The 24,743-nt window shown below is 41.3% G+C and overlaps 3 protein-coding genes across 3 annotated transcripts; 1 reads left to right on the top strand and 2 right to left on the bottom strand.

Annotated features, from left to right (window-relative positions):
- Positions 1–2,703: 2,703 nt before the first annotated feature.
- Positions 2,704–6,201, bottom strand: LOC129771338 (uncharacterized). Its single transcript, XM_055774878.1, has 2 exons — positions 5,671–6,201; positions 2,704–3,337 (listed from the first exon to the last, which is right to left on the bottom strand). The coding sequence occupies exons 1-2, from the start codon at positions 6,178–6,180 to the stop codon at positions 3,152–3,154; spliced, it is 696 nt and encodes a 231-aa protein (XP_055630853.1). The 5' UTR covers positions 6,181–6,201; the 3' UTR covers positions 2,704–3,151.
- Positions 6,202–14,527: 8,326 nt separating this feature from the next.
- LOC129771341 (NADH dehydrogenase [ubiquinone] 1 beta subcomplex subunit 11, mitochondrial) lies at positions 14,528–15,275 on the top strand. The gene has a single exon (XM_055774884.1). The coding sequence runs from the start codon at positions 14,632–14,634 to the stop codon at positions 15,097–15,099; it is 468 nt and encodes a 155-aa protein (XP_055630859.1). The 5' UTR covers positions 14,528–14,631; the 3' UTR covers positions 15,100–15,275.
- An 86-nt stretch (positions 15,276–15,361) lies between these two features.
- LOC129771330 (Golgi reassembly-stacking protein 2) lies at positions 15,362–24,354 on the bottom strand. Its single transcript, XM_055774864.1, has 4 exons — positions 24,142–24,354; positions 23,052–24,039; positions 16,257–16,558; positions 15,362–16,183 (listed from the first exon to the last, which is right to left on the bottom strand). Exons 1-4 carry the CDS (start codon positions 24,202–24,204, stop codon positions 15,854–15,856), a joined length of 1,683 nt encoding a protein of 560 aa, XP_055630839.1. The 5' UTR covers positions 24,205–24,354; the 3' UTR covers positions 15,362–15,853.
- Between the last annotated feature and the right edge of the window lie 389 nt (positions 24,355–24,743).

The raw sequence follows: 24,743 nt of genomic DNA on the forward strand, positions 1-24,743 counted from the left end.
TCACAGTTGGAAAATTTCTTCCCATCCAGCTTTGTGACATGTTGTACAGTAAATTACATTCAATGCGACGTGCCGAAGCGCCACTCAGTGTCGCATTGGGGGCGATTTTAACCTGTAATTGAACATTTGCGATGACAGTGGTACAGTGTCGACTTTCAATGTGGGGTCATAATTTGGAGCTCTATGTTTACAAAAATGTCCAAATAAATAAGTCGCATTACATGTCCGTCCAATTAGCTACTAATTGTCGAACTAATTGTATATTACTGTACTTTTAATCTGGAAACAATTCAAGAATTGGTGAAAATTGAATAATCTGGAAAGTCCCCAACTATCAATAAGCTCAGAACAACTGCCAAATTCACATACTCATCAGATCCTGGCAAACAAATTATGAAAAAATCAATTTGTGTTATTATTATTTTGGATAATGTTTTAGAAAGCATTGAACTTTATTTCCTAAACTCTTTTTTGGCAGGTTTAATGGCCCTGAAAAGCGCCTTGTTTTATGGAATGGTTCCAATTTCGAAAACTTTGTACTCGTGGTTTTGAAAAAAACCATGTCGAACGCCCTCGATGCCGCCTTGTTCTGGATTTGCCACCAAAGCAGTTTGTATAAAGAACAAACTTTTTTCTTCTGCTACCTGATGCCGTTTTGCGATTGCGTTTGCCACTCGCCACTCGCTGCAACTGCCTGTTGTCTTGATGTCCACCGAACCGAATGTGTTCTGTTCCGAATGCGGGTTTTCTTATCGCCGCGAGCAGCTTTGCCGGCTAACTCGATCACTTCGGCGGCCGAAACTATATAACGCTGGCTAGTGGACTGGTGTACTGGTACTAACGCGCTCGGCCTAGCTACCCTTGCGAGGAACTCCAGATCAACACGGTTCGAGCGGGATTTCGCCTTTTCCTTCACTTTTCCTCCTTTACCATGTCCAGACATGGCTGCTTGGGTTGGTTTGTTGATGTGTTGTGATGCGAACCGATGTGGTGTACGGTTTGGCTGAGAATGATCGTTACGGCAGCGGAGCGGGGATTTTTAAGCTGACTGGCTGGCTCGAGAATTACGCATGTGTGAGACTGCGACCAATATTTCGTTCATTGTTTTCTTTTTCCTTTCCAATCGTGCTTCATTCTATTTCGCTGCTGCTCTGGTTGCCCGTTTTGGTCGGTACGATTTGAGGAGCACAAAATGGACCAATCAAAAATGGGCACATAGGGCATTTTGACAATGCTTGATATTTCACAATTATTCAATTATTTATCTCAAGAAAAATGAAATGTTATTCATTATGATAGATGCGTAGATATATTTCCTATCCATTGATGCAAAAACCTTTGCGATCTATTGAGAAATGCTCGAGTTATAAGCGTTCCAAATCTTGCATTTTTTCCTACTTGTTCAGTGCCTAGATTTCCATTTCACCCCCTATATCTTCCGGTTAGACGTAGTCCTACGTCAAAAAAACTCCAGAGTTACAATAACTACGCTAAGCTCTTTATTTGGGAGAATTCATAATTTCCTATATTTATATATATATATATATATATATATATATATATATATATATATATATATATATATATATATATATATATATATAGATATGTAAATAGTAACGATAAGTTTGTATTAGGTTATGTATAAGTTCACGTTTCGAATTCAATCTCACTTACGTTTAGTTTCCCTAGTTCGGATTCAGCGGGTGATACAGTTTCCTTAGTATAATGGCAAGAGCTATAACAATATTCAGTTATCGGCTATGTTCGAAGAAAATATATTGTTTTTCCTGGCTTACCAATTCAATTTAGCATTAGAAATAGGTTACGTTCAATTAGGTTAAATTAGGTGTCTAAACTTTGAATATAATTATAGGATCTAGGAAGTAGTTTTCAATTAGTTTTAAGTTATTACATATACAATAGAAATTCACCTCGCTTTTTAAGAATCCTATTAATTAAGCAGCAAGTAAGAATATATAATAAATTAAGCAGCAAATATTTCTAGGAATTCACAATAGAATTATGTTTTCTTGAATCACTTTTCTCCTTTTTTTCTTTGTTTTGTTTTGTTTACTCACAACTAGTGACAGCCGGCAGCTCTGTGAATGTCATCGACGCAGCCGGACCAGTGGCTGCGTCGATGACATTCTAAGAGGGCGCGTGCTGTCCAATAGGACAGTCAACACTCCCCCCAGGTACACCAGTATTTAGGCTGATTTACTTCCTTCGCGCCTCACGTCTGGACCCCCAGTTTAGTAACCGCTCTAACGTAGATTCCGTTGGAAGTCCTTACAGTAGCGGAACGTACCTCTCCGTCTTTACTTGGGTGGATCTCGATAACTCTTCCCTTTGGCCAGCAGTTTCGAGGAAGTTTGGGATCGGTAATCACTACCACATCGCCTACTTTGACAGGATCAGTTTGGTCGAACCACTTGGATCGCTTGGTGATTTCTGGTAGATAGTCACTCAGCCAGCGCTTCCAGAACATGTTGGCTAGCATATTCTGGCGAGGCTAAGATATTCTGGCGGAGAGCGACCTTGCTGTCGTCCAGGGTGGAGAATGGTTTTACTCCGTTTGAGGAACCGAGAAGGAAGTGGTTCGGTGTCAGGGCAGGTGCACAGTCATCATCAACTGGAACATGCGTCAGCGGTCTGGAGTTAATGATGTTTTTTTTATGTTTTCACACTTCACGGTATACTTCGGAGTTTGATATAGATTTATAGAATAAATATACGTGTGTTGGCTTCCAGATCACTAATAGTTATGACCCTAATTTATTATTTATCTTCCGATACATTTCATCGTTAATTCGTATAACGGCTTATGGGATTGCTCATTTTACCGAGCGCATTAGGAGCACCGGTAAGTATGCGGTACGCTACAGTCCTTCCTGCTCAAGTACCTTGCTATATACATGACAAAATTCTAATCCGAGAATAGCTTTAACTAATTTTCTTTTTAAATTTACTAACTACATTTTCGAATGTATTATTTACACATAAAATTCACTGAGAATCGAACGCGCTGCGCGCTTGTTTATCATCAAACTCAGAATGCTCAAATTTACGTCGAACTTTTCGAGCGCGACTCCTGGTCATGATCAGGCTATCGCTCGTTTCCTGTTGTTTCGTTCTGGTTGTGTTCAGATCATTCATCACCTCTGGGAAACCCAGGAAAGGCTCCTCTTCGGCCTCGGATACCGTATAGCCGTGAAAATCTCCTGACTCTGTCCGACGGCGTTTCCTCGGATTGACTTCCGGAAGTAGCACTAACGAGCTTCGGACCTGAGAATGAGCCAGTTTTAATTGATTTCGGTGTGCCATGATCGTCGTCCTGTGGAGGGAAATTTGAAAAACGTTCTTAGATATTTGTTTAACAAATTTCACCTCAATCCATCTTTGAGGATCAGTCTTCTTATAATTTTTGTAGTAAAGTAGATCTCCTGCGACTAATTTACTAAATGGATCTGGTTTAGAAGGAGATACGATAGGAATGTCAGTATGAATCCTGTTATCTAAAAATTGTTTGTATTCCTTTTTCGGATTCATCAAATCAAGCAGTATTTTGGGTTTGTAAGATAAAACTTTATGTGACGGCGGACCTCCATCTGCAGTGGCAATTTGACCGCGATAATTGATTAGGAAAAAAATAATTTTGCTGTTCAAATCTAATTGTCGCAACTGAGGATCCAACAAATACTTTTTAAAAGCATCTTTGACAACCCTCACAAGGCGTTCAGCTTGACCGTTGCTACTTGGATTGTACGGTGGACTCTTCATCACCTTCACTCCGTGTTTTTCCAAAAATGATGCGAACTCCCTCGAGTTGAAGGGTGGACCCCCGTCAGTAACCATTACATCGGGAAGCCCGAACCTAGCAAAAAGAGTCATAAGTGAATTAATTACTCGTTTTGCTTCCGTCCCATGCAACATGACCTCTATTTCCACCCACTTTGAGTAGCTGTCTACGATTAACAGGAATGTTTTACCTTCAAAATGGAAAAAATCAGCATGCAAACGGCTAAAAGGTCTAGACGTAGGTATCCATTTGCTATGTTCAGGTTTGACTGGAACTGTACCCATTTTTATACACGCCTCACATTTCTTCACAAAGTTTTCAATGTCCATATTCATTCCCGACCAAAACACTGTTTGGCGCGCCAATTGCTTCATCTTAACTATACCGATGTGGTTCGCGTGCAAAAGCTTCACAACATCTGTTCTCAAGATTTTCGGTATGATGACCCTGTCTTGATAAAGAAGGCAACCCTTGACCACCTCTAGATCAGTTCTTATAGAATAGAAATCCTTAAACAAACTGGGAATATTTTCAGGCCACTCATTCCCAACAAACCGCATCACTTCTGCTAAACAAACATCTTTTTCAGATTCTCTAGATATCAAGGCAAAATCCAAAGGAAAGGCGTCCGTGAAATTCAAACTGTTTATGTTACCAATATCTAGACTCTTAGGAACTGTTTGCTTTAATGGAAAACGCGAACAAAAATCAGCGTTACCCATGTGTTTCGATGCTCTATAAGCAATTTCAAAGTCGTAGATAGATAATTCCATGATGTACCTCTGGAGTCTAGTTACAAACAACGAATTGCTACCAGATTTACCAAATATTCCTACCAAAGGTTTGTGATCGGTGTATACTTTAAACTTTTGGCCAAAAAGAAATTTGTGGAATTTCTTAATCGTACACACTAATGCTAAAGCTTCTAAATGAAGGATGGGGTAACGCTTTTGTGCAGAGTTTAGTGAAAACGATGTGAAGCATATGGGTTTTTCTATCTCATTACATTCATGGGCTAGAACACCACCTAATCCGTAAGAACTAGCATCCGAGACTACAATTAGCGGCTTATTTGGATCGTAAAATTCCAATAAATCTGCATTCAACAATGCATTTTTGCTGAATTGAAAAGCTTCCTCACAATCATCTGTCCAATCAAAATTTGCATTATTGGCTAGCAGAGCATACAGACTCCTTAACCTAGATGATAGGTTGGGAACAAACTTATTATAAAAATTAATCAAGCCCAGAAAGGCTCTGAGTTCAGCAACATTTGTAGGAGCTTTTGCTTGACTAATCGTAGAAATTTTTTCTGGAGATGGTGAAAGTCCCTTGTCTGTAACAAGATGTCCTAAATAGGGCAGCTGTGTAACGAAAAATTTGCATTTCTTGAAATTCACTTTGATATTTGCCTGAGAAAGTCGCTCCAGAACCGAGTCTAAAATATTCACACATTTTCCTACAGTTTCAGCCGCGATAAGGACGTCATCAAGATAACAACTAACACCTTCCAGTCCACGCAGGACCTGGTCCATAATCTGTTGAAAAATTGCCGCAGAGCTTGAAGCTCCTTGCGGAAGTCGATTATAAGTAAATAATCCTTTCATAGTGTTGATGACTGTGAACTTTTTGGACCGCTCAGAAAGAGGAACCTGTGTATATGCCCCCGCCAAATCTAGGCAACAAAATACCTTACAGCCTGCCAACGAAGCGAATATATCCTGAGCTAAAGGTAGTGGATAGGTATTAGGCACTATTGCTTTATTGATAGATACTTTACAGTCTATTACCAACCGTATATCTTGATCCTTTTTTACTACCACTATTACAGGCGATGCCCATTCGCTAGCCTTTATGGGTGTGATTACCTTCTGCTGTTCCAACATCTCCAAGTGTTGCGCCAGTTTGTCCTTCAATTTGTAAGGTACCGTATATGCTTTTTTAAAAATTGGTTGCTCGTGTTTAAGGACCAGTTCGCCCTCGTAGCCTACGATGGGTTCTGAAAAATCTTTGTCAAAAATTTTCCTGTACTTCTGTTTCATACATTCGACTATGTCATCAATACCTGTTTTCTCATTCAAACTATTCACCAAAGCAGTATTCGTGAAACAAGATCTCCATCCAGGAAAGAAACAGTCAAGCCATGATCTTCCAATCAAAGGAACAAAAATGTTGCTGCATTTTAAAACGACAAGTTTTTGCTGTGCTACTCTGCCATTCAATTCTACTTGAACATAAATTTCCCCTAGAATCTTCAATCGAGCCCCATCAACAACAACAAGCTGTCTACTAGAGCTACACATTGGGATTCCTTTAAAATATCTCCTACAATTGGCTTCACTGATTACAGAAACAGCCGATCCCGAATCTATTTCCATTTCGAGCAAACAGTTTTGTACCTTTACCTTAATCAGGCACGACTCATGCAGCCTATTAACGGAAGAAATCATCAAACATTCCATTCCATCAGATTCATCACCAGAGCTATTACAACCACCAGTTGATCTTTTAAAATCATAACTCGAGTCCTTTTCTTCTTTTTCTACATGGTGCACATTGTTCCGATTTCTTAAACTGTAACAATCTCTCCTCAGATGACCGCGCTTCTTGCAATAATTACAAATTGCATTAGTGTAACCACTACTATTCCTCGCTTCAGACGGAGATCTATTTCTAAAACTAACACGCCTATCATTCCCGTAAGTTATTCTGCCTCTGTACGGCTTATCACGATTATATTCTCTGCTACTTTCTCCATACTTTTTCCCTAGTCTGTTTTTAACCGAATGCACTTCTTCTTTTCTGTATTCACTACTCATTGCCTTAGTTTGTTTCTTTGCTAATTCACTGCTAAGCAACTTCTTTTCTATCACGTCCAGTGTCAAAGTTTCAGACATAAGTAAAGATTTCTGCAACTCCCGATCGTGCAATCCCATAATTAGACGATCCCTAATTGCCGTTTCCTTAAATTGTTGAAAATTGCAAAGCTCTGCTTGCATCTTCACCGACAAAATAAAACTCTCAGCAGATTCATCCACTTTCTGAAACCGATTGTAGAAATAGAACCGCTGCATCATATCGGGGTCAACTTTGTCAAAACGTTCCTTCAATTTTTTTACCATATCTTCATATTTCAAAGTCGCGAGCTCAACAGTCGGAAAAATAAGTTTGAGTTCATCGTAAACAACAGAGCCAGTAAGAGCTATCAAAACCGATTTCTTGTTCTCTTCCGTCCATCCGTTAAAAGAGCTAAGATGCTCTAAACGCTCCACATAATTCGTAAAGGACGTACCTTGCACGTAATGGTCTAGCGTTCCGAATGAAGGCATGTTGCAAAATTTGCAAACAACGGAAAACAAAACTCACTTGATACTCTCTTTTAGTTTTTATCGATATTAGAACCCAAACAGTTGCACTTATCCACTAACTGTTGTTGTTTACATTAGTGAGTGAGACACAGCCAGTGAAGCCTTTCTCACAACTCACTCAGTCACAGCGAGAAATATTTTCTCCAGCCTGACGTTTCTCCCAACACTAGCTCACGCTCTGAAGTTCTCTGCTCACACGAATGGTAACACACTCTCCGTTGATCACTTGTCAAATGGTATCTCAGTGTTGTGAGTTGCCAATTCTCGCGAATGATGACAATAATGCGATTTCGAACAATGGTCCAACGGCAGAATGTAAAATGGCCAAATCGGTGGGAGCGGGGAAGATTTCTGTGAATAATGGAAATAAATAAAATGGCCAAAGCCAATTAATTAGACAATCAAACAAAAGAAATCTTATGTTTTAAATATGGCTATAGAAACGAATTTCACTTATTGAATTACACGTCACACTGGACGCTAAATATATATTACGCAATTGCTCGCAACAGGGCTCTTATTTGCTCAAGGGTTTTTTTTGCCCTCTACAAAAATACTCAAGCACACTGTCTTTGCACAAGTTTTCTAGAGTTTACCACTCTCTACAAAAACTCTGCTCTACTTACTCCGCTCACTCTGAAATTTCCTTGCTACAGGGATTATTCCGTATGAGAGACACTTTTCCTCGTCGCCAGTTTTTATGTTTTCACACTTCACGGTATACTTCGGAGTTTGATATAGATTTATAGAATAAATATACGTGTGTTGGCTTCCAGATCACTAATAGTTATGACCCTAATTTATTATTTATCTTCCGATACATTTCATCGTTAATTCGTATAACGGCTTATGGGATTGCTCATTTTACCGAGCGCATTAGGAGCACCGGTAAGTATGCGGTACGCTACAGTTTTCAATCTCAATCAGCATGTTCCGCAAAACTTCATCGGTCGGATTTCGTGGGGGATTGATCGTTTGAAGATTCCGCTTTACGCTACCTATTAACCGCTCCCAGCTACCGCCCATGTGTGGTGCGAGTGGTGGGTTGAACGACCACGTTGTGTCAACAGTAATGAACTCCTTCATCAATTCTTCCACGTTTACCTTTGCAGCAGCCTCTTGCATTTGACGAGACGCCCCGATAAAGTTGGTTCCCCTATCGCTGTAAATAACACTAGGCGTACCACGGCGTGCAATAAAGTTTCGGATCGCCATTATGCAGGAATCCGTGCTCATAGAGTGGACAATTTCGATGTGGATTGCTCGAATTGTTAGACAGGTTGCGAGCATTCCCCATCGCTTTTCCGTTCGCCTTCCAATAGCTACTTCAAAAGGTCCGAAAAAGTCGATCCTGTGTGGGTGAATGGTGGCGAATATGCTGCAAGACGCGCTGGTGGGAGGTCGGCCATGATTGGTGGGCTTGGATAAGCGTGTTCGTTCTTACATCGCTGGCAGTTCCTTTTCACCTTTTCATAAGCGGCACGAATATGCGGAATTTTGAACTTTTGCCGGAGTTCATTGATCACCGTTTCGTGATTCTGGTGGTGAAACTTTCGATGATAGTGCGTAATTATTAGGTTGGTGGTGGGATGTTCACGCGGTAGAATTATCGGCTTCTTTGAATCTTCTGTCGCGTAGTGATATGCTGCAATTCTGGTTCGCATTCGCATAAGTCCTTTGCTGTCTAACCACGGCGTTAACTGGGTGCTCTGTTTTGGAAATGGTTTTGAACTGTTGGAGTTTTGAAAAGCTTTCTTCAAATAGGCGGTCTCTTCTGGATAGCCATCGCGTTGAGCTGAACTTAGTAGATAAGCTTCAGCAGTGCCTAATTCGGCCGTTGTTGGTGACCCGGTGACAGCCGGTTCTTTGCGAATTTTTCGATGACAGTTGGCGAGGAATCGGAAGATGAAAGCTGTGACGTTAAGCATTCGATTCCAGCTGGAGAACTCACAAGGGTTTATTGTGCTTTCGCAGGGAAAATGGTACGCAAGCAGGTTCGGACGTAGTTCTTTATCTGTGGAACAGTTTATCATAGGCTGTTTTGGCCAATCTGCCTGGCATCGCCTCAAGAAATTTGGGCCTATAAACCATCTGCTTTAAGATGAGAGATCGGGTCCAGGGCTCCGTTTGGTGCCGTCGTGAAATCATGAGGTCCCCTAAGTACCACTGGAAGATAGCGGAATAATACTGTACTTGATTTTCCTTGATGAGTGTTGCAGTTATGCGTTGGAACTTGCACTGCAGGTGACGGTAGTCTCGGAACCGGAACTATGGGTGTTGACATTTCTGTGGCCATCTTGCTAGATGATCCCTGAGCCTTCTGATCATTATGAAGCAACTGGTGATGTTTATAGGTGCATCCATTACGCCCGCACGGTTTAGATTCGCATCCACCTTTATGTCTGCACAAACATTTTCGACATAGTCCAAATTCTTTCACAATTGCCCATCTTGACTCCCGGGACATTTCCAGAAAATTGTTGCACTTCGAAACGACTTTACATCCGCCTTTGCATACCAGGCAAGTTTCGGAATCGTTTCTTTCTTTTCTTGAAGCTTCGTTAAACTCAGTGAACTTCGGTCGCCAGCTAGATTCCGAAAAGGTTTCAGCGTGAGCGTTAATAAATGCTTTGGACTTCTTTTTTGCATATTCGTCACTGCGTGTTAGTTTTGTCTCATGCGATTCAACCGGGATCAAAACGGTGCTAGCTGCTTCGGCCAACGAATACACCCAATGTCCAAAGGTCGCCAGGTTGACTCGATAAAGGGTTTGGCGATGGCGTGGCCAGTCTAGCTTGAGGGTCGCCGGAAGCTTGTTCACCAATTGATGGAGGAGGGAGACATTATACATATAGTCATCAAGCTCGTATGCATCTACTGTCGCACAGAAATTTTGCACATTCACCGCAAACTCTACCAACGTTTCTAGTTTGTCCTCTCGTATTGCTGGCAGAGCATTCACCTTTTGGATCAGGGAATGTACAATGGCTTCGGGTTGACCAAACCTCATTTTCAGGGTACGCATGATCGCAGGAACATTCGATGGATGCATCAGTAAACTCCGGGCCGTATCATACGCCTTCCCTACCAAAGACTTCTGGAGCCTTACAAGATTTTCCTCGTTCGTGAAACCACACATATTCGTCGTGCTGTTAAACATTGATATGAAAACTGGCCACTCCTCAAAATTACCGGAAAACTTAGGCAAATCTCTTGAAATTCCTTGACGAGCAGCTAACTGCTGTCGTGAAAATGAACATGGCTCAAAATCTTCTTCTTGGCGCCCCGAATGAAACTCTGCCTCTCGAAAAGCTCTCCTCTGCTGATGACTTGGTGGTTCGCATGGCCTTTGCCTACGGATAACGGTCGAACATGTTGATCGCGACTAGGGTCACGACGCTCATCTAGCTCATAATTTCCATTTCGGCTCTGACGAAACTGATTCACCGGTGAAGCAATGCCAGCTTGTCCGGGATAGTTCTGCGTCGAATGTCTCTGTGGATCGAAGACATCTGCTGTCCGTGGATTGAATCCATCTCCCACACAAAACCCACTGCATTCTGATCCAGTTCGGCTGTGCATTTGGTCCAGTAACTCATATTTCTTATCCAGGTAGGCCTTGTGCTTCTCCGCTTGTTGCTTTTCGTAGAATTGTTCCTCCTCGAGTCGTTGCAACTGTAGTTGGAGAAAGGATTTGCGTGACGATGATGATGTGAGCGAAGGAGTATTTTTTACTCCAGACTTGGCTCTGTGTGCATTAATCGGCTCCGACAACGTTTCGCAGCCAGCACCCTTGTCAACTGCCAGCGTAGTTTTGGCGATGAACTGTTCCTTCGAAGCGATTGACTTATGTTGTCCTGCGCGACTTGACGATGCAACCGGAAGGAGATTTATGACAGAAGAAGATGTCTGCTGGACCCCGGTAGCAGTAACACATTTGGGACAACTCCAACTCTTTTCCGCGATTTCTTCTGTGACCCCAACACATTTGAAATGGATCCATCTGTCACACTTATCGCACTGAACCATCTCGTCGTTATCTGATTCTTGGCAGAACGTGCAGCTCTGTTCTGGAACTTGTTCATGAATTCTCTGGTTGTCATCCGATTTTTTTCCGCATTTAGTGACCATCACCGCCACATTTTTATCACCACCTATATCGATCTCTTCGGACTGTTTTTCTTTAGTCCTTACACCTTTCGAACCGCTTTTACCATCTTTTCCGCCTTTTCGACTCGACATCTTCGTGTAAACGAAATTATTAACTTGTCGAGATTGCGCTTCAATTGACAAATTACCAGGGAAGTTCTTCCGTATCACAAAAACTCCAGAGTTACAATAACTACGCTAAGCTCTTTATTTGGGAGAATTAATAATTTCCTATATATATATATATATATATATATATATATATATATATATATATATATATATAGATATGTAAATAGTAACGATAAGTTTGTATCAGGTTATGTATAAGTTCACGTTTCGAGTTCAATCTCACTTACGTTTAGTTTCCCTTGTTCGGATTCAGCGGGTGATACAGTTTCCTTAGTATAATGGCAAGAGCTATAACAATACTCAGTTATCGGCTATGTTCGAAGAAAATATATTGTTTTTCCTGGCTTACCAATTCAATTTAGCATTAGAAATAGGTTACGTTCAATTAGGTAAAATTTTGAATATAATTATAGGATCTAGGAAGTAGTTTTCAATTAGTTTGAAGTTATTACATATTCAATAGAAATTCACCTCGCTTTTTAAGAATCCTATTAATTAAGTAGCAAGTAAGAATATATAATAAATTAAGCAGCAAATATTTCTAGGAATTCACAATCGAATTATGTTTTCTTGAATCACTTTTCTCCTTTTTTCTTTGTTTTGTTTTGTTTACTCACAACTAGTGACAGCCGGCAGCTCTGTCATTCCGGACCAGTGGCGGCGTCGATGACATTCTAAGAGGGCGCGTGCTGTCCAATAGGACAGTCAACAATTATACTTTCAAGATGGCTGCAGTGTGATTTTGGCGTATTAGCTGAATTTAATTTATCGCAGTTTGTCCATCTGTCTTGTGGATTTTAGAGAACTACAATTTTTCAAATAATATGGCAAAGGGGTTAACGTTCGAAGTTTACATTGTTATATGCCTGGTATTTATAGTAAGAAGTATGGATGAACAAGTAAACAGATATAGACCACACGAAACTTGCTAATAAACTAGCAACGGCAACGATTCTCTGTTTAGCGAAATTAATTAAACGACTACATAAATTGAACCTGACGTAGATACGCTACTGAGCCGGGAGTTTTAGAGATTTTAGTGATTCATTTCTATTTCTATTTGTCATGTCTTACCGAAATCAGTGGAGTTGAGGGAAATCTGCAAAACTGTCAGTTTAAAAACATCCAATTTCACATGATTTCCAATTGTAGTTAAGTTTGAAATTGATGATCTCCACGTTGACGATGGACTACGAAATTATTTATTCAATTTTATATTTCATATAAAATTTCAGAATAAATTTTCCAGTGGAAAAATTTTGCCTTGAAAAACTTGCCTTCTTGATAACAATACACAAACTGACTATAGTAGAAGCATTGATATGGAAGCTATCATACTAACATTTCAGCCCTTTCCTTGGTGATCGGCGTTGTTATTGACTTCGAATCACCGCAACATACACAATATGAATTGATTGTGATTTCCATGCGCCATCAGAATGTTTTTTGTGCAATTTCGCTAGTTCAATAATGGAAAGCAACTATGAAGTGTACAGTCTACTCGAATTCAACTATAGGGATTACAGATTTCGTTATCGAACATATTCTAGTCTCTTAAAATTAGGCTTGAATTCAAAAAGGCGGGCAAACGATGTGAAGAGGCGAAATGGAGAAATGAGAAAACCAACACAAACAAGGAAACCAAACGAAATCCATTCGATATTCACTAAAACATGGCAGCAACCTTATTCAACATGATGCCAATGCACCAAACAGAACATGGGATTTTCGTTTATATAATGCTTGACTTTTTTCAAATGTTCAATAGTATGTTTCCGATAAAATAAAATAATCTTTGCTGTAATAGATGTGTAGAACTATATCGAATCGATTGATTCAAACTTCTATACGATCTATCAGGATTTAGTCAAGTTTTAAACGTCCGAAATATTTGAAAAGTTTGTTCCATGTTCAATTTTTAGATTTTAATTTCACAACATATACCTTGCTGTTAAATTTAGTTCACTTTTGTTGCTAGTTGTTGACTGCGGTTTCCTTTTTCGAGTGATATTCTCTGATGAAAATAAATTCCTCTCGGACGGTGTTGCTTCATACTAGAGGATGTCACGAGCCATGTGATATATATATATATACAAAACTTACTGAAAAATGACAATTTTTCAACTTTCCGAATGGTTTTAATATTTTTTTTAGCATATAAACCTGACGCAGACTAAGACACATCAATCCTGATACTGACTGTTCTATCCGTTTCTGTTATCTAGTTAAATCGTGAGGAACGGACACCAATTCATTTTTATTCATATAGATATCAACATATTTAATGCAAAGAAAATTATTTTCATTTTAACTTTTTTTCATTTTAACAGTTTGTTCATTCCACCTGGAAATCGCTTAGCACTTCACAATGATGAAGCACGAAGCTTAAAATATTTATTGGCGATGGCGACAATACGGTGTCGACATCTATCGCCCAAATACGAAGGTGAAGTATACGGGTAAAATACGGTGTCGGCATCTACGAAAGTATTAAAAGTTAATGAATACAGCATAAGTTGTTAAGATTTCTATGAAAAATACAGTTCATCAGATCAATGAAAAAAATTTCAAAATGCTTTTTGAATGCTCAAAACTACATCCATTACTGAAAGACAGATAAAATTGTTGAAATTATAATTAGAAACCATTATTAGGAAAAAGTTTCGTTCAAGATTGTTTCGTTGTTAGCAAAAAACCTTTCAAATTATTGATGGAAATGTTTATTCGGCACAATAAAATTAATTTTCATTGATAACTCGCATTTCAAAAATGTATTTACGACTGTGAAGGCTAGAATTACTGCATTCTTCCTAGTAATAAAGATGATCGTGTAGGGTGGAAGAATAATGATAATGCGAATAGAGAGATTCTAGCGTGTATTGTCATTGAAAATGTCAATGCTACTGATCGTGTAAGGGCCGCTTTACATTTCCATGGAAACTCATCAATGATGATTCAGCATGATTCCGAGAGTTTCAAAGTATACTGGATTTACTGATCCTTCATCTTTTATCCTATCTGTGATATTAGACCTTTTTGAGTGTCACCAGTGAAAAACAGCTGTCAGAGTGTTGATATTCCATCTGTCAATACTTGCACTTCAGTTCGCTAGGGAAGGAAAAAATAACAATCTACTATCCGAACACTCCGCAGTAAAACTGTGCCAACACAAACGTTGTAATGTCCGGCTTGATAAGATTAAACAGCAGCCATCTGCTGGTGCGCAATCTGGTTCAGCACTCGTTCCGGAGCGCGCGGCTCATCTCGTCCTCCCAGAAGAACCGTGATGCAGCTACAGTCGATCTGAGCAAAAAGGCTGCAGCTACCGCTGCATCGGCTGCCTCGACCACTGCCAGCAAGAAAAACTGGGTGAGCTATGGCTTTGACTACAGAGATGAAACGACGGATCGGAACGCCATGCACGCGACCTTCTTCTTCTCCGTAACATTTTGCCTAGTGATTGGTGGCTTTTACTGGGCGTACCTCCCGGATCCCCAAATGCGCGATTGGGCCCAACGCGAAGCCTACCTCGAGCTGAGAAGACGTGAAGCTGCCGGCTTGGAACCGATTAGCAAGGACTTTATCGATCCGGCGTTGATTGTACTGCCCACGGACGAGGAACTCGGTGACACCGAGATTGTTATTTAAAGGGAAAAAAAGTTCAATTTGCTCGTCAAGAATTATGTAACTGCTCGCGAGAAAGACAGTGGGAATACATCGTTGCGTGTAAATATGTAAGATGAAACGCTGAGCGGTTATGGTCCGTCAAAGCGATGCAGTTGATAATTGATCTAATAAAATTAGATGATTTCGGAAAAAATAAACTTTGTTTCCTTTGTTAGGGAGACTACAGCGAAGCGTCAGGTTAAGACAAGTGGGGATTTCTTTTTTACCAGTAATAACGAATATGTTGAATAATTCCTATAATCCGATTTAGGTTTGCTTGGACAGCGAACGCGTAAAATGCAGGCGTTTTACAGAAATTATCGATACAATATACAATCAGCCAATACTCGCGATGATTCACAATTGTTTTTTTTTGTTTGTTTTCTAGTCTTGACCTATTAAATCTAAAAGTAGTACAGATTGCACGAAAACAACCATTAGTAACTTAATAATTCATCGCACGGATTGATCTATGATAAACACTTTAGAATAAAAATATTCATAACGATTAATGTTGGTTCTGCTTCAGGATTAAATAAAGGGTTCGCATAAGGAATACACAATTGTTCAACAGGGCGTCGAATTTCGCGGCTTCAGTCGTAACAAAGATGAAGCCAGAATACAAATACTAAACGTAGAACTAACAACGGCTAGAGCCACCCGCCGCTGATCCCTTGGAATTTAACAAAAGAATTGAAAAACATACATACAATAACTTGTCAGTTCTATAAAGCTATCATTGCTGTTGCGGCGCTGCCCCCGCCGAAGATGGAGAGTTACCGCTGAACTGCAGTCCCCTCAGAGCCTCCGCTTGGATGGTGGCACTGACCGTAATGGGTGGCATTCCGGGCAGAGAAATGGGCGTTGTTACGGCACTCGTTTGGAACAGTGGCGATGGCTGCTGTTGATGGCCAGAATCTGGAGATATTTGCTGAGGGAAGGTAGAATACATCTGGATGGGGGCTGGTGCTTGTCCTGCGGCGTACGTTTGTGCCGGATATTGGGGCTGTGCTTGCTGGTGGAAGTCGATGTTGCTCGAAGGATAGGATAAAGCAGTTGGCAAAAACTGTATTTAGGGTGAAGAAGTATGATCAGAATAATATGTATTTGTGTATATTTGAACTGAGCCTAGAACTTACGGTTGTCGGAGTTGTAACAGCCGCTGGGTTTGGTGTGGCACCATAAGTCTGGTAGAAGTCATTCGTTAGTGAAGATGGGGGCGGTAGGTTCGAGGAGAAAACGCTCGGATTGACTGTTGGCAACGTTGATGGTGGTGCAGTACTGCTGGTGACGGATTGTGGGTAGGACATGTCGATCAGAGTTTGCTGTTGGCTATTTGGAACCGAATAGGGCACTTGCTGTACTTGCGGCGGATACATCGGAATATCACTTGATGCAGCGGGCATAGCAGCAGCTACATCGGTTGCCGGTGAAACGGGAACTGTGGAAAAAATTAATTCCATTAAAAACATTCCAAGAACATAAGTAAAAGTTAAGCGTCGGGTCATTGGATCATTCTATCACATTGTCATTTTATTTCATGATTCATTGCGATCGCTAGCCCCTATATCTCTGGATCCTAAATTAGATACGTTAAAACTGTGGCTTATCATGCAAACATTAGAGAAAAAACACCGAAAACACCTCTGCAACGTCAGCTGGTATTGGTCTCCAGTAGCAGCGGTTAGCCGCAAGTAACTTGCTGACATGTGCTCACTTCTTCCTGACGGTTGATCTTGGATAAACTGACCAGACGTCCCGCTTTTCGCGGGACAGTCCCGCGTTTCGGCAAAGTGTCCCGCGTCAGATTACGTCCCGCGTTTAGCAAAACTGACTTAGTTGCTAGTTTTAGATCACTTTCTCTATGAGGCCAAATTCTTCTGTGATCTTAGTGGGAATCGTAACCGAATGAAACGAATGTTCTGATTCCGTGTTCTGTTGGGTAGATCATAAAGAGCATGAGTACAAACCGTTTCTGTATTTTTTTCCGATGCTTTGAATCATCAAGTCAAAAAACTTCTTCCTCTGTTTTTGACTACAAGCGTGTAACCGTTAAGAAATCAAACGTCTGAAATCCTCGCGACATCAATTTTTGAAATTTTGATCAAATATTATATGCACATTGCTTTGCATATGTGAGCACGAACTTTGGCGGCCCTCTTAGAGAAGATCAAGACATCTATGACAAGCTTAAGAATCAACTTATATACCGACAATAGTTGTAGGACGCGTTGCTTATATCTACAGCAACACAATTCAGGCGGCTGCGGATCAACTTCCCGTAGATGTTGAAGGCATGATTATCAGGATTTACAGTCATTTTAATATTCATACTGTCGACACTGAAAGTTTTTCATGAAAGGTGGAGTATATGAAAATTTTGGGCCATAGTTATCGAAGTGGCTAGTTCTGAAATCGAGTATTCAAAATATTTTAACCATTGAAATCGAATGTTTTGTCTATTAATAACAGCCTCAGAGTTCTTCGAGACTTTTTCGAAGATAAATGATCTGAAATATGGTTGTCAGGCTGCAGTTTTCCATACTACAGTTAAGGATATTGAGAGTGACAATATTACAATCAGTTGTAAGTTGCATCTAAAATTGACAATCTCTGGTTTAAGCACCGTGAAAGAGTAAGTAATAAGTTCATACCACTAAATGTACAAAATGAACTGAAAGTTCTTGGGGAAAATATGTTTATACTGAAGGTTTGTTGGAACTTATCGCAATATTTGTCATGCCAAGAATTGCACGCATAAACGAGACTGGTTGAGCTATTTTTGTATATTTTTTCAGCTTATGTTTACATAACTTATATAAACAACGTTGTTTTTTTGTTGGTGTCCCGCATTAGACCTCTGGTCATATGGTCACTTTAATCTTGGGAGACTTTAGTTCTCACGGAACTGTCTGATGGGACCAGTACGATGACAACGTTTCATCTTTTTTCACCAAATGACTAGGGAAACAACACGTATACTCTAACTTTCTGCTGAACCAAGTGTACTTGACCTCTCAATTTGGTCGAATTCACTCTCGTTATCGAATGCATTCTCTCGTCTCGATCCCAATTCTAGTGATCACTTTCCCATCGGAGTTTCTAACACTAATGGGATGAAGTGAACATGACGTAAGACCTCACAAAAATGGCATACGATAAAAGATAAATATGCGGTCGCGATTGCTCAAGCCATTAATTTCAGGGATTCTCTAAACATTGATAACATCCTTTCTCACTCGATCTACGACAACGTTGCTGGCGCTTAAACAAAACCCACTTGCGATTCCGCTATTCGTCGAAAGCCTTCAAATCCGTGATGGGATAGCCAGTGCTCTACGCTTTATCTGAATAAATCGAATGCATCTAAAGCAGCGGCACTCAACTTTTTTTTAGTTAATTCATGGTGTCGCGGGCTGCAAAATGGAGGAGTGGTGCCCGAAAATTAAAGAATGAACTGGAGTGAGAGTTTCAAGGAACGATAAAACGCCAATTTGAACAGATTTCCAAATTAATTCTTAGAATGAACATATACTGTTGCTCGCTGTCTAGAGCGACAATTGGAATACTGAATTCACTGTATATCTAGGTAGGTTTTTTTTCAGTATTTATTAGCAAAATAGCATTTCTAACTCTTCCAAAAACATCACCCGTAAAACACGGCAACGAAAAATTCGAAAAATCGGGTGTGGTGTAGGCGTCGACAGGAACCATTGCGGCGCTGAAAAATACCTTCTTTCCATCTGATTTGAAATGCACTACACTTTGAGGACACTTTTAATCCGGAAATAAAGCTCAAATTCGCGGAAATTTATTGATCGATCGGAAAAAGTCTTCAAACGTCACGCCGATGGATGAGGGTTCCATTCTGTTCATGATATTTCAAATCGTCGACCATTGCCATCTTCCAGCTCTCTTCCTGCTCACAAGAAATTGCTTCTTTAAAAAATCTGATCTCAATTACCTCTGTATCCAGGAAATCCGCAGCGAAAATTCCTTCAATTAACCTCAGAGGGGGGGTCTCCGTAGCCACATTGGTTGCGCGTTCGCTTAGTAAGCGATCGATCGTGAGTTCAAAACTCAGGGCCCTCATTGACCTCATCTTTGTGTTGTTACAGAATAGCTACGTCCACGCAACAATCATCAGCGATGGAGATCGATTCACGGTCGAAATAAGATCGATTCATCCATACAACTGCTCTGCTCTGCAAGAAACATCGGGCTGCTGTTCTATAAATAACTCAACAATGGATCAACGACTGTCTCCGCTGTCCAGTCTTAACTGGATAATGGAAGAACAGATAGAAAACTCTTACGCCTAAATGGCTACTGTGGAAATGTGTACCATTTGCAATGGTATAGAAGGGAATACTCTAACGCCAAAAAAATGGCAACTGTGTAATGTGCTAATTATAGATATGATAAATATGTGACATGTACACGATTTAAATTCGGCTCTGTTACAGCTAAAATGCTAATGAGCCTTAAATAAATAAATGGGATAAAAAAAAAACCTCAGAGGAACAACATAATTCGTAGATCTCCTCGAACATTAAGCTACTTCGTTTTGAGGAAAACCACGTGATTTTCATCCGAAACGCTGTCGTAGAACGATTCACTGGAATCACGACCGTCTTGGGAATCCGTGACTTCCTCTATTTATTTATTTTATTTATTTACAATAATGCCACATCCCATGGAGAGATTGGATCTTATTCACAACATTGTTCCGCCAATAAACCCAGTCCATAGCCGCAGTTCTCCAACTCAGGACCACACCGATTGTTACCAAATCCTGCTTTACCTGGTCCAACCACCTCGCTCCTGAGCTCCTATTCTTTTTGTCCCCACTGAATTCGATGCGAACACCATTTTTGCGGGTAGCTGTTCGCCAATCCAGCAACATGCCCTGCCAATCGCACTCGCCCAGTTTTGGCGACTTTCTGGCTCTCTTTTTTTTTTTTTTTTTATTCTTTATTTGAGAGGTTTTTAGCCTCCTGGGCTGGTTCGCCTCTTTATCGACGGCATTGCCGCAAGGTTTCGTTAGGAACAGATTGCACATAAAATTATCACATAAAAATTTAACACATATAAATCCTTTTGCGAGACATGACTTAACAAAGAATTTGCTGTTTGCTTGTTGGACCAGATGGCATGGATGTCCTCGGACCATGGCTCCAGGCCAGTGGAGAGGAAGCCGTGCCGTTGAAGATGCCGGCGTGTTCTTATTCCCCTTCATCGTGGAGGGGAAGGAACAAGGATCTTCTTGACTGATCCATTGTTCAGACGCTAGATCTTAAAAAATAGTTCGGCATCTTTTAGGTAGCAGACAAGCGCTGCTACTCTTGCTGGATCGTCCTTCAAGATGTCCCTTACACTCCCGCTGATTCCATGCAGGTTTCGTAGATCATCGAATTTCGGGCAACCACACAAGAAGTGCTCGACGGAGTTGTGGATTTGGCAGAGGTCGCAGAGTAGATGGAAGGGTCCTCTATTGAATCCGTGTGAGACCGAGCAGTGACCGGTCCTCAATCTGGACAGGATTCGTTGTTCTCTCATTCCTTTAACATCGTCAAACCTGACAATCGTGCCCTTGACTTTTCTGAGGAACTGCCCCCTCTCTGCAAACCACCTTTCGGTCCAAAAGGTGCGGAAAGAGTTGGTGATCCACAACTTCACATCGTCAAGCGGCACATCCCGAGTGAAGAACGGTCTGGTGTGACCGATTCCGGCAAACTGGTCGGCCGCTTCATTCCCTGCGATGCCGTTGTGTCCGGGGACCCACATGAGCACAGTGTCGGGCAATATGTTCTTCCTGATGGCCTGTACCCATGGATGTTTGGACCTGGTCGCACCGATGGCATCAATGGCGCTTGCCGAGTCGGAGACGACCAACAACGGCTTGGAAGATGAAGTTGTAGTTGCCTCGAAGATGCCGGCCACTTCGGCCGAGAAGACCTGGCAGATGTCCGCGAGTTTCTTGCTGGAAATCAGACTATTATTATTATCGCTTACCCCAAATCCAACTCCCGATGGTCCTTTTGAGCCGTCCGAGTATCTGATCTCGTGGAGACGGTATTTTTCTGCTATGATGGCCTTGAGATATTCTAGCAGACCGATCGAGCTCACCCTGGCTCGAAAGTTGTCCCTAATACCGTTCTCGACGAGAACAGTTGGGAACCTCCAGTCGTTCGCACCAAACCAGGATTGTTTTGCCACTGGGGGGAGGTTGGCGTGCGCCACCCGCCGCAGGATCGTGTTGCTAAGGGCGGTCAGGTGGGTCTCCCCTCTACCGCTGGTTTTCGACAAGAAACTGGCAGTCCTGGCTACGATCGCCGAGTCTATGATCAGATCGAAAGGAGGTTCTCCAATTTCGGCGCAGACAGAGGCAGCTGGTGTTGATGGCAGGAGACCGGAGACAGTCCGTAGTGCTTTGTTGTAGATCGGTGCCTTTCTGGCTCTCTATTGTGTTCGCTGTAGAGTTGGGCCAGTTCGGGTTTCCCTTCTTCTCCATACTCCGTTTTTCTGTACTCTATCGTATGTTGTTCTTAGCACTCGGCTTTCGAAACCACCAAGTGCCTGCGAGACCTCTTTGAGCATCGTCCATGCCGTCGTGTCCATCGAGGACAGTCGGTCGAATCAGGGATTTACACTTTGGATTGGGTCGGAGTTTATTGGAGCTTACATCCAAACTATCCTTGGCCGAAAACATTTAATCTTTGGTAGAAAAAATACTTTTTCGTGTGCTGAAGGGTAAAATGAACAAATAAAAGCACCTTTTTTGAATGCTTCAAAATGTTTGTATGTATGAGAGCAGGCATTTCTTTCTCTCAGACCGAACGTCAGCTTGGGATTGAACCCAAAAAAAGTCCAAACGATGTCAACGGGGATTGAACCAAGGCCGGCTGGAATGCAAGGCTATTTTACAAGACCACGCTATCGACATAGCCGCTGGTGCTGTTGCATGAATGCGCGATAATATTACACTTCATTATAAAATGAAATTGAAAAGTGTTTTCTAAGCGTATAAAGGAGATCATAAACGTGAATTTATCTCCTTTTCGGTCTGAGCCGTGTATGCGGCAAAGTATGCGAAAAGCTTCAATGCTTGCTTATTTGCAATGTGTCTTTTGTTTCGCTCTTTCATATTGCTCTTATATTGCTATAGCGTATATATTATACAAGTTGAAGAGTAGCACATTTTCTGTTATTTTTAAGTTCATTTCATGTAATAAATCGGGATGTCAAAACATGTACTATAAAGTAAAAATTTTAAGTGCAGGGATTTGTGGAGCCCTTAAAACGGCACGACTTGAGCTGACCATGCGTATTCGAATATCACGGCTGTTGCTGTAGGTTGTTATGAACTAGCCAAGGTAGACAATTTCCTCGACCACCTCTAACTCGTCAGCAGTTTAGCAGTTTAGTTTAGCCTTAGACGCATTGATCCCAAGCCCAATCAGTTCTCGATTAAAAAAGGGTGTCTGAGCTGCCTGAATTCGAGATTATTTGATATCAAGGAATAGTCAAGTAATCACAACTAATGTGGATGGAGGACCAGACGAGAAATCTAGCTTTAAGATCTGGCCGGAAGCCTATCTAGATGATATCATGAAGTTGTACGAATTTTTCAATTATCACCTATCATAGCTCATTCCAATGATCTTCGATGCCATAGTATATACGTATAAAGTGTGATAATTTGAACTTTACTCTTAGGTCCTCTATAAGTATTCGGTGTCCAAAGATATTCTTCTGTTTCCTTACTCACACATTCAGTTACTTTATATTCAGTTCAGTGAGGCCGAAAAGTCCTCGCCTTACTTTCTTCAGAAGCTATGGAAAATGTAGAGTTTAAATATAAATATTTAAAAACAAATTTGAAGGTTGAAGAAACCTCAAAAAATGTTTCCCAATAACCGTTGCACACTCACCATTAGCCGCGGAGCTGACGAAATGCGTTGGGGGCGTGTAAAACGTCTCTCCAATGTTGATGAGCGGCGATGCAACTGAATTGACCGGGGTTCCCAGGGTATTAGCGTTCGTGGCCCCAACGGAAACGTTCGGCGACAGATTTGGATTGTTATTCACCTGGTCCAATGTGCTCAGTGTGGAAAGTTGATTCGTTAGCGTCGTTGTATTGTCCGCCACCGTTGTCTGGGATACGGTCAGCAAGTCTGTTGGCGCTGTGTTTGCCGACGCAAACGTATTGGCTAATGGTGGTACCATTGGAATGAAAGGAATCGGTCGATTCGGCGCATTTGCATTCGCATTTGTGTCACCCACCGAAACGGGCGCAGGCACACTCGTCATGGCTTGACTAAGCGCCGCTCCGGTTTGTTGACTTGTTTTGGCATCCGCCGGTAACACTCTGATCGGTATCCGGTGCAGGTATCCGTACCCGATCCCACAGCCAAGACTTCCATCTCCGCCCCATTTACTGTTTGGCGTAATTGTCACCTCCCTGCATGCGTCTTTCCCGATATTGTACACGTACATCTTCAGCGGTCTTCCTTCATGTGATTCGATCAACGTAAAGAGGTCTTCACTCTCGTGCAATATCGAATCCGCACCTATGATGTAATCGGTAAACGGAATCAAACCGGCCTCTTCAGCCGGTGAGGATGGGTGAACCTCCAGTACATGCCAAACATTCTCGTTTGCTCCCTCGAACGAACAGAACCTTATGCTGACTCCAAGCAACCCTTGTCCACCCCACGTAGTGCTGGGCATAATATTCACCACTCGAATATTTTGCGTTTTGCTGCTAAATATTGTCATCTGTATCTCCTTATCAATGTTAGCCTTCAGCAATTCTTTCAATGTGCCATTGTCCTGATCCAACCGGGTATTTCCAATCGCCAGGATGAAATCAAAAAATGCCTCCAAACCGGCTTGCTGGCCAGGCGAATTTTCCTGAACCTACGATATAAAATGAATAATAAACAAATTCGTTTCCATCCACTAAAAAGCTCGAATTGAACACGTCATCTGTCATCGGTGCAGAGAAAATTTGGAACTTACCCGGAGGACATGATAGCCTTCCGTGCCGCCGCCTGGAACAGAAATACTGTGCGACAAACCCATGGCAAACAATCAATAGAATATTCCGCTAGGTCAAAGCACGGATTCCACTGAATTGGTTGATGAATTTAGTCCAACGACGATTTGCAGTCAATATACTAGCGAAATTGAATACACTGTCGAGAAGAAAATTTCAGGTCGGATATCCTACGTCAAAGTGATGATGTGATGACACTTGCACAAATGATGCACACTCGCCCAATCGGCCAAAGTATCCAGTTTCTGTATCACTTTTCGAAAATGGCGTAGTGCGAAATAACTTTAAGCAAGTTGTCGTTAGGTTTCTTTTATCTCATCTGTTTATTTTATCAGGCTCATTTAGCAAATCAGCTGTAAAAGAGCCAAATTTATTCGTGTATATTTTATCTCCGATAATTTGTTGTGTATTATAACGTAGCCACTTTAGGCGTAAACGTAATCCTGTCTTATCGATACACATGTCACCTTTTTCGGCGTAAGAATATTCCCATTGTTCGAATGTTCACAGTTGGACCAAACACAGATAGACTGTTGATATGAGGCTTCTATTGTTATCCCAGCAA

Source organism: Toxorhynchites rutilus, chromosome 2 (assembly GCF_029784135.1).
Source record: "Toxorhynchites rutilus septentrionalis strain SRP chromosome 2, ASM2978413v1, whole genome shotgun sequence".
NCBI classification, from domain to species: Eukaryota; Metazoa; Arthropoda; class Insecta; order Diptera; family Culicidae; genus Toxorhynchites; species Toxorhynchites rutilus.